At 45.2% G+C, this 10,441-nt stretch overlaps 1 protein-coding gene across 20 annotated transcripts in view; it reads left to right on the top strand.

Moving 5' to 3' along the window:
* The first annotated feature begins 310 nt into the window (after positions 1–310).
* RBM15 (RNA binding motif protein 15) overlaps positions 311–10,441 on the top strand; it is a 36,692-nt gene continuing 26,561 nt past the window's right edge. For all 20 annotated transcript variants that reach the window (XM_054512700.2, XM_064588684.1, XM_064588678.1 and 17 more), the window contains exons 1-2: positions 311–4,679; positions 8,738–10,306. In XM_054512700.2, the coding sequence (XP_054368675.1) occupies positions 1,814–4,679; positions 8,738–8,784 (2,913 nt within the window). In that variant the 5' untranslated portion in view covers positions 311–1,813 and the 3' untranslated portion in view covers positions 8,785–10,306. The remainder of the gene's footprint in view (positions 4,680–8,737; positions 10,307–10,441) is intronic.

The following is a 10,441-nucleotide window of genomic DNA, read 5'->3' as shown; positions in this document are numbered from 1 at the left end:
AATAGCTAGTCATAATTCAGCGAATAAGTCTACATACTACAGTGCCGCGGATTTTTATGCTTTTACCTATCAGGCTTCTTTCAAGCTTTGATCAAATCAAGAGATAAAATTCATATTCACCTTCCTCAAGATTATCTAGAAAGAGAAGGATGGCTAAGGCAGGGCTAAACATGTTGCAGTCCTAATCATAACACAGCTTTCAAGTTTAGGTTTCAGTTTTGGGGACATGCGCATTACCTTGAAAAATGTTACGTTAAAATCTCATTCTCTCCTACATACTGGACTTGAAAGAAGTGAGAGGAGAGGATCAACATAAGAACTCTCGTAACCTCTGCCAGGAGACCTGGGAGGACGGCAAAAAGCCTAATCGCCGTGATGAACTCAGCACTTCCTTCACCTGCCAAAGAGCAGCACCTGCCACAAGTGCTTTATTTACCTTTATGAAAGTTGGGGTTTGAAGCAGATGATGCCTGAAGGAGGCAAAGAGGTTCCTCTGGAGAGTCGGCAAGGCTGTGCTACTGGGTTCTTATACTAACCTGATGCCGGGAGGTACGAGAAGCCGCAGAAAAAACGCGACACGTCTGCATATGGAGCGTCAATTTGACTCGAATATTTAACGGGGAGGGACATTACATATACAAAGCCCACGGACCTAGATCGCCAGATCTTGTACAAAATCCAAACGCACGCGGCTTCGCAACAGAAAACTGGGAGCGCAGAGACACGCGCGCGGGCGGCGGGGCCCGGGCGCCGGGTACCCGCCCCCTCCGGTTACGCGGGGTACTTGGGCTGGAGCGGGGAGCGCCAAGGAGAGCCAGGCCCCGGGCGAGGGCTGCAGCTCGACTGTGCTGCCTCCCGGCTGCGGGCCCCCGAGAGCCCCAGGTGTTAGTGGGACCGGCACTTGGCGAACTGGGAACCCGCGGCCACCCTGCCCCGCGGATCCCAGGGCCCCAGCTTTTACAGGCTGTTCTGAGGTCAGAGGGACTAAGATGGTGTCCGCTGGGAGCTCCCCGGGCCGCCTTCCTGAGGAATTCGCCCCGACAGCCCCTTGTCCTAGGCAAGTAACTAAGTGGGCGGCCCAGAAGTTTCGGGTTCCAGGGGCCGAGGCACACCCAAGCACGCCGCAAGACCAAACAAATGTTTGAGGAGAGAACGCCGAAAGCGCGAGGAGGCGGAGCTAGCTCTGGGTCACCATCTCGCGACGTCTTCGTGACGTCGCACAGCAAGCGCGTGTTCTACTCTTTCACCTTCAGTCAGCCTTCTCAGTATACGAGCCTACCCCTTTAAGCGAATGATGGACAGTTATTTCAGCCTATCAACTTCCTTGTCAACATCCAATCAAATTTAAACTTCTTTGAGCCGCCGGAGGAGTTGGAAAAAGAGGTCGAAAAAGGGAGCGCTTTCTCTCTCGCGAGAACGCTGTAAGCGGGCCTCTCAGAAAAAACGCCAGAACTGATGGCCCGACTTCCCAGATAGTGAGTTAAAGGACGGAGTCACAAACCAATGAAAGGAATGAAGAGGTGGGATCACTGCTTTTACCGCGCTAGAAGTACCGTTACAGGGCAGACTTTTTGTCCAATCAACGCCTCCAGAGTTTGGGTCAGGTGACCCTAGAGTGCGAGGGGCGGAGCCACAGCCTGGCGCGAGGAACCGTTAAGATGGACAACAAATATAACCAATGAGGTACTCAGACTAGGGCGTTGGGAACCCAATAACAGTGGTTGGGCGGGCGCCTTTCCGGAGCGCGGGGAGATGTAAAGACAGACAAATCGTTTTCCCAATGAGACTGTAGAAGAGACAAGCTAATTGACCAATGAGGACTGCGGGGCGGGATCCTTTACCGCGGCGGAGTCCAAGATGGCGGCGTGCGGTTCCGCTGTGTGAAACGAGCGCGGGGCGGCGGGTTAATCATCTCCGCGGAGACGACCTCCGACGACCCGCAACAATGAAGGGAAAAGAGCGCTCTCCAGTCAAGCCCAAACGCTCCCGTGGAGGTGAGGACTCGACTTCCCGCGGGGAGCGGAGCAAGAAGTTAGGGGGCTCTGGTGGCAGCAATGGGAGTAGCAGCGGAAAGACCGACAGCGGCGGCGGGTCGCGGCGCAGCCTTCATCTGGACAAGTCCAGCAGCCGAGGTGGCAGCCGCGAGTATGACACTGGTGGGGGCAGCTCCAGTAGCCGCTTGCATAGTTACAGCTCCCCAAGCACCAAAAATTCCTCGGGCGGGGGCGAGTCGCGCAGCAGCTCCCGGGGTGGAGGCGGGGAGTCACGTTCCTCTGGGGCCGCCTCCTCAGCTCCTGGCGGCGGGGACGGCGGGGAATACAAGACACTGAAGATAAGCGAGTTGGGGTCCCAGCTGAGTGACGAAGCGGTGGAGGACGGACTGTTTCACGAGTTCAAACGTTTCGGTGATGTAAGTGTCAAAATCAGTCATCTCTCGGGTTCTGGCAGCGGGGATGAGCGAGTAGCCTTTGTGAACTTCCGGCGGCCAGAGGACGCGCGGGCGGCCAAGCATGCCCGAGGCCGCTTAGTGCTCTATGACCGGCCTCTGAAGATAGAAGCTGTGTATGTGAGCCGGCGCCGCAGCCGCTCCCCTTTAGACAAAGATACTTACCCTCCGTCAGCCAGCGTGGTCGGGGCCTCTGTAGGTGGACACCGGCACCCCCCTGGAGGAGGTGGAGGCCAGCGATCACTTTCCCCTGGTGGCGCAGCCTTGGGATACAGAGACTACCGGTTGCAGCAGTTGGCTCTTGGCCGCCTGCCCCCTCCACCTCCACCACCATTGCCCCGTGAGCTGGAGAGAGAGCGAGACTACCCGTTCTATGAGAGAGTGCGCCCAGCATACAGTCTTGAGCCAAGGGTGGGAGCTGGAGCAGGTGCTGCTCCTTTCCGAGAAGTGGATGAGATCTCACCCGAGGATGATCAGCGAGCTAACCGGACGCTTTTCTTGGGCAACCTAGACATCACTGTGACAGAGAGTGATCTAAGAAGGGCTTTTGACCGCTTTGGAGTCATCACTGAGGTAGACATCAAGAGGCCTTCTCGGGGCCAGACCAGTACCTATGGCTTTCTCAAATTTGAGAACCTAGACATGTCTCACCGGGCCAAACTAGCAATGTCTGGCAAAATTATTATTCGGAATCCTATCAAAATTGGTTATGGTAAAGCTACGCCGACCACCCGCCTCTGGGTAGGTGGTCTGGGACCTTGGGTGCCTCTTGCTGCCCTGGCCCGAGAGTTTGACCGATTTGGCACCATTCGCACTATAGACTACCGCAAAGGTGATAGTTGGGCATATATCCAATATGAAAGCCTCGATGCAGCTCATGCTGCCTGGACCCATATGCGTGGCTTCCCACTTGGTGGCCCAGATCGTCGCCTTAGAGTAGACTTTGCAGATACAGAACATCGTTACCAGCAGCAATATCTGCAGCCTCTGCCCTTAACTCATTATGAGTTGGTGACAGATGCTTTTGGACATCGAGCACCTGACCCTTTGAGGGGTGCTCGGGATAGGACACCACCCTTACTGTACAGAGATCGTGACAGAGACCTTTATCCTGACTCTGACTGGGTGCCACCCCCGCCCCCAGTCCGTGAACGCAGCACTCGGACTGCAGCTACTGCTGTGCCTGCTTATGAGCCACTGGATAGCCTGGATCGCAGGCGAGATGGCTGGTCCTTGGACCGGGACAGAGGCGAGCGAGATTTGCCCAGCAGCAGAGACCAGCCTAGGAAGCGAAGGCTGCCTGAGGAAAGTGGGGGCCGGCACCTGGATAGGTCCCCTGAGAGTGACCGTCCCCGAAAACGTCACTGTGCTCCTTCTCCCGACCGCAGCCCAGAGTTGAGCAGTAGCCGGGATCGCTACAACAGTGACAATGATCGATCTTCCCGTCTTCTTATCTTGGAAAGGCCCTCTCCAGTCAGAGACAGACGAGGTAGTTTGGAGAAGAGCCAGGGTGACAAGCGAGACCGTAAAAACTCTGCATCAGCTGAACGGGATAGGAAGCACCGGACAGCTGCTCCCACTGAGGGAAAAAGCCCTCTGAAAAAAGAAGACCGTTCTGATGGGAGTGCACCCAGCACCAGCACTGTTTCCTCGAAGCTAAAGTCCCCTTCCCAGAAACAGGACGGTGGGACAGCCCCCACAGCTGCAGCCTCTCCCAAACTCTGTTTGGCCTGGCAGGGCATGCTTCTATTGAAGAACAGCAACTTTCCTTCCAACATGCATCTGTTGCAGGGTGACCTCCAAGTGGCTAGTAGTCTTCTTGTGGAGGGCTCAACTGGAGGCAAAGTAGCCCAGCTCAAGATCACTCAGCGTCTTCGTTTGGACCAGCCCAAGTTGGATGAAGTAACTCGACGCATCAAAGTGGCAGGGCCCAATGGTTATGCCATTCTTCTGGCTGTGCCTGGAAGTTCTGACAGCAGGTCCTCCTCTTCTTCAGCCACGTCAGACACTGCCACCTCTACTCAGAGGCCACTTAGGAACCTTGTGTCCTATTTAAAGCAAAAGCAGGCCGCTGGGGTGATAAGCCTCCCTGTGGGGGGCAACAAAGACAAGGAAAACACCGGGGTCCTACATGCTTTCCCACCCTGTGAGTTCTCCCAGCAGTTCCTGGATTCCCCTGCCAAGGCACTGGCCAAATCTGAAGAAGATTACCTGGTCATGATCATTGTCCGTGGTGCGTCCTAAAGTCCATGTGTAACTTGTATTTACTACTTTGACATGGTTCCTGTTTTGTGATGTGTAATGGGATACAGCATCAGATGAAATTTTCTTTTGAATTAGTTTGTTTAGTTCTAGCTTTTTTCTTTTTTATATTTTTATAAACCTTTAAAATAGAAGTCAGGACAGTTTAGCTATTATTTTAAGTGAAAGGGATGCCCTGAAGGTAGCAGGCGGATGGATTTATTTTAATTAGGAGTTCCTACTCCTATGAGTAACTTCTTTTCCTCTTTTTCTTCAGTTTTTTTTTTTTTTCCTTTTTTAACCTTGAGCTTAAAAAAAAAAAATCCTCAGAGTTACAAACCCAAAATTTTTGAAAAGTCGGGATTTGGAGAAGAGCCCACTGACTTTATAAAGATGATAATATACACCTAAAAATGGCTTGATTCGTATGTAGGTAAATAATTCCTGTACCAGAAATGTTATTTGTGTGGCTGAAATTTGATCAGGAATTTTAAAAGTACAAGCTGGTAAATTGTATAGCAATGTAATTATTTTAATCAGGTATTTGAGTATTTCTCTTAAGATACATGGTTCATTCCCGGAGAGTTTGCTTTAACATACGCATTTTTTATCATTAGTTCTTAAGTTCTGTATCCCGTATATGCACTTTTGGTTTGTAGCTGTAACTGTTCAGTAAAAATTGAGGAGTAGGTTACAAACCATTTATGTCTTATGCTAGTATGCAAGAAGTGAGTAGGTGTTTTTAAAATCAGAATTCTTTGGTTAGTTATTGGTGTGTGGTGGTGTTTTTACTGACTTTCAGAGAGGTATAGCAGGTACAGGTCTAATTTAATTGTGCATATTTCAAAACTTAAGTGTTTTTCATCAAAGATGAGTTTTTTTGTATCCATGCAAATTTCTGATTTCAATAATAGAAAGAAGAGTTGTCTGCAGGCTCATAAGTCGGCTTTTGTTTTAGTGGGCATTAATCAGCCATATCTGGATTGCAGAAATTTTTAAAGTCATCGTGAAATGCCTTTGACATGCTCTTTTTAAATTTTGCCTGTATTTTTATTTTCATTTATAAACAGTAGCGATGACATTACATTATTGAAAATGTTGAATATCTTTGAAATTTTGTGTTTAACATATTCACTGGTGTCCAACCACAGAGAACTGAAATGTCAGTGTGGGAGAACCTCTTTTTATTGTTTTATTTCCCAAACACCTGGAATTAATACAGAATAATTTAACCCACCCTCACAGTTTTTTTCAAAGCTGAAGGTTATATCAATTCCTGGTTCTTAACAAGGGCTTTTGCTGCAAAACCGTAATGGATGATTTTCTTTTTTGTCTTGTTTCTTTGATCTGTCCCTCTGTCCTCACCCCTAGTTTCTCAGGTCATTAGTTAAGTATATTTCCCCCTTTGATTTTAAACACTGAGGACTTTAGCTAAGGCCCTTGATATTTAATTATGATTAGAAACTCTACGACCTTTTGGATCATGGTCATGTTTCTATTCTGTGAAAGTGACTTATAGAAAGCCTGGCAGAACTCAACTGTTTTCTTTCTGTTATCAAAGCTGGTAGTTTTGAAATAGCACCAATAATAACCCAGGGAAATGTCATGTAATTTTTTTATTTTCCGTTATGACAGGTGTCTAATGCATGTCAGCATGAAATCCTCAACACTGCTGTGTCATCCTTTTTGGTTTTCACCATGCATTTATAAATTTTCTTTTTAAGTTGGGAGGTGTTTGTGGGTTTTTTGTTTGTTTTTTAAACTGGAAAAACTAGCTATTTTGACAGAAGGAAGGTACTAGGCTGTGAGCACAAAGGTCCTTGGTGTGCCTGTAGGGAGAATATCTGAAATCCTACAAGTAAGACTTGGTGCTTTTGCTTTTAAAAAGCTTTGCTTGGCACGCTAATATGGAGGAGACACTGTTCAGAAACTAATGGAGGTTTGCAGTCTGTGTATACATGGGGTCAAAGTACAGTTTGGCTAGATACATTTTTCCAGTTTAAATAATCTCACTAACCATTAACTTTTGAATATCTTTTGATAAGGCTGGACAAATGATTTTGCTCTTTTAGAGAGTGAAGTCCACAACATTTAATTTTACTCTAATCCAAAGTGTGGTTTTTCCCATTTTCCTTTTTTTCTTTTCTTTTTCTTTTTTTTAAGTTGATGTGACAACTTACCGAAGAGTACTGTGGTTTTTGCTCCATGTTTGTTTGTTTGACTCTTTATCTGACATGGCGGCTTTTGTTAGATCTGCGCAATTTGTGCTTCCGTGTTTCTGAAACAATGGCTTGATACCATTTCTAAATGTATGTATTAGAAATAACTAATTATGTTTAGTTTGGTGCTTAACCTACAGAGTGCCATCATTCAGATGAATCTCTTATTTGTGTTGCCCATTCTGTTGTGCAGGTTCATAATACTGTTAAACTATCTACTTAAGCCTTCAGGATGGAATGAAAGCAAGAGTCTAAAGCTATCTGGTTCTAATTCTCATTAGCCAGAATTTCATAATTTCAATATTGGATGTTCTTTATAACAACCACTTGTTTCTTTTACTTTTAAAAAAAAATACTCGTTTAGCTAAATTGATTTTTCTGGAACTCTGTTGAAAGGAATGCAAAGAAAATTTCTTCAGTATATCATTTAATGACTTATTAAGTATTACTGGGGAAAAACATCAAGCTAATTAACACTTAGATCACAACTTCAAAGTTTACGGAAAGTTAAGCAATCATTCGGCTCCTAGCCAATTTTTTAAATATTATTTTGTTGGTTGTAACCGGGATTCCTATAGTTTTCCACACAAAAATTTAAATTCCTGGTTTAACATGTATACTTGGACTCTGTAGCTAGAGTTTTCCCTTTAAGGATTACATCTTAAAATGTCCATCCTCTGGCTGGTATAAGCTTTTTGTCACATTTTGAAGGTAACATACTCTGGCCCTTAATTCATTTAGATCATTTGAGATACAGTAGGAAAAGTGAGGTGTGTGTGTGTTGCTTTCAGAGTCAAACACTGTTTAGGTTTATTTAAAAATTTTATGAGCAGGTTTTCACTGACAGTATTTGTTTTTTAAAATTTGAAATCCACGTTCTCTAGACCATGAAATTGCTCGTTATGCAGGTACAGCTTGAACTTCAGTTTGGGTTCATATAGGAACCATTCACCAAAAACTCTGTGGTAACAGAATTAGGAAATCCTCTTGAGGAGAGGGCCTTAATGACCTTTATGTGAAATGTTTTGGAGAGAATTTCTGGACTTTTTTTCTGTCTCTGCTACGGTGTTTGGTTTTGAGATGGCAGTTAGGTATGAGAACGAGAAGAGAAGTGGAGCAGACCCTGTTAACATTCTGGTCATAATGATGTCCCTAAAGGGAGAAAATGATTTCAGGTAACCACAGCGAACTGTCTAGCTAAATAAAAAGGTTTCTATGTTTGATTTAAACAGTTGAAAAGTAAAAGTCCTAAAATGTTCTTTGGCTGTTTAGCAATTGTTCTTAATGAGTTTTCTTAAAAGAACAGCTGCTGTCTTTGGTAACACAGATGAAGGTGGATTTTTAAATGGCTTCATATCTTGACCCCTTTCTACAACGGAATAGTTCTGGATTGTTCCATATAAATTATGGAATGAAACCAGAGAGGGTAAAAGTTTGACTAAACTCCACCTTTTTTTAGTTTAATTTTTTAAGTTATATTTAGAATATATTGATCATAAATGGATTATAAACTTTCTTTTTTCTGAAAATTTTTGACATGTTTTACTCAGTTACATGAGTATAAAGGGTATTTTCAGTCCTGTAATCTTTGCTTAATTGCAGTCCTTAAAAAAATCCACCCTGTTGTTTTACTTGTTATTTGTCTATTCATACAGTAAATTCATTCAAGGTATGTGCCAGTGGGTATTATTGGTGCTTTTTGAAGTCAAGCTGGACTATCCAGGAAGGTCTTGTTAATGTTATGTTCATCTATAATGGCATAGGGGAAATATATATATTTTTAATATTGTAAACATTTGTACTGAATAACCTTTTTTTCCCCCCCCGCAAGCAAAACTGGTGAACTGCGGATTGAAGATATGGAATTCAAAGCTCTAATGGACCTTTTTGAAGAGAAGTTGTGGCTTATGTGGAGTTTACATGGGCCTCTTGATGGAAGAAAGCTAATCTGTTTAGTATTTGTGCATTTTACTAAAATGGCAGCTTAAAGTTGTGTATCTGCTATTGTGATGCCAATGCCGGTGTTTTAAGTGGAAAAAAAAATGACCTCTTGCTTTGTGCTGTGTACACAAGATTTCTGGAAAAGTAAAGAAAAACCCTTTTTATGGCTCACACAGCTTAAAAGTAGCTGTCACTCAAACGTGCGCTCACAGTTGAGCTGCTTTTGTTTTATTCTAAATAAATTGTTTCTTTTGAGGAAAATGTTTTTCTGCCTGGAAGTGAATTGACGGCAAACCTTTGACCCCTTTGTTTGCAGCCGAGGGGGTACTTGCTGCTGCTCAGATCTTGTATGTCTTGAGCAAGAAGCAGGGAGACCATCATTTTGACTATCGCGGTGTGTCAATTCTGAAGGATCACTAGTGTTACTGTGACCCCCTTTGTTTGCAGCGAAGGGGATCCTTTGCTTCTCAGTCCTCAACTTGATGAGGAAATGGTGCTGTTTGCTGGCACGCAAGAAGCCGGGGCAAGCACCGTAAGCCTCACCACAGTGCACGAGTCGGGGGCTTTGCTGGTTTGAAGAGCCGGAGTTGCTGAAATTTAAGTTTTGATTTATTTTGTTCACCCATCACGTTTGGCCTTAGTTTCATTTTTAATTTGAAGAAAAGTTTGAAATTGCTTTATCTTGCACTTAACATTTGCACCAAATTGCCAAAAGAAGGAGAAATGCTCCGTTTGCTTTTTAAATGTTAATGATGATGTTAATAAAGCCTTTCCTGACACATTTGAGGAGCTCCTCCATCTCCAGGGGCTTCTTACCAGAGTTATGCAGTGATGGGTTTAGTTCTGAATGGATGAAGAGTTCCTGAGAGCTAGCGTTTGTAATTAGAACCATTACTTGGTATCTGTGCCTTATTTGACCTGTGGTTCCACATGCCTTGGATGTGCATGCACCGTGACGGTTTCATAGGTACGAACGCACACTCAGGCCCAGTCACTTCGGTTGGTAGTACAGATTGTGAGGAAAAAATGGAGGCATCCTTAAAGAGGAGAAAGTGTTTGCCTTTAGTTCCTGCGTTATCCTGTACAGGGGCTCCTGAGCTTTGGAAGCTGTTCCCAGTACAGGAGAACAACTCCCCTGTTTGCAGCAGGAGACTTCGGTGCACAGTGACAACGCTGCAATTCAAGAGGAAGCCAGCAGTACTGCCACCAGTGGCTTCAGACACCATTGTCGTTTGCCAGTTTTAAACGTAACTAGTTGCAGACGAAGACCACCTTGAAATGCAGGCTTGTTGGGCTTGTTTTGAATTTTAACCTCGGATGGAAGAGCCCTAGTGCTGTCTGTCTCCATGCGGGATGATGCTTACTTAGGCAACAGGTGATTATCAACCAAGGATGCCACGGTTATGCTCTGCAAGGTGGTGTTCCAGTGGCAAACAGCTGTATAAACTCTTGTAAACAGGTAAGAGGGTTTTTAGAGGTCAAAAATGCATTTGATTAACAGGGTGAGGGCTATTACTGGTTGGGGTATTGTTTCTCTGATTGAAAGTCTTTAGGCGCTCTGCTGCCATGACTAGCTTCCTCTCCTCACCAAAGT

The sequence above is a fragment of the Mirounga angustirostris genome, unplaced genomic scaffold (genome assembly GCF_029215605.1).
Source record: "Mirounga angustirostris isolate CCGP_5_RB_7025 unplaced genomic scaffold, mMirAng1.0.hap1 SCAF_4, whole genome shotgun sequence".
Taxonomy (NCBI): Eukaryota; Metazoa; Chordata; class Mammalia; order Carnivora; family Phocidae; genus Mirounga; species Mirounga angustirostris.
Note: the sequence above shows the minus strand (reverse complement) of the source record. Positions and strands in the feature narration are given on the sequence as shown.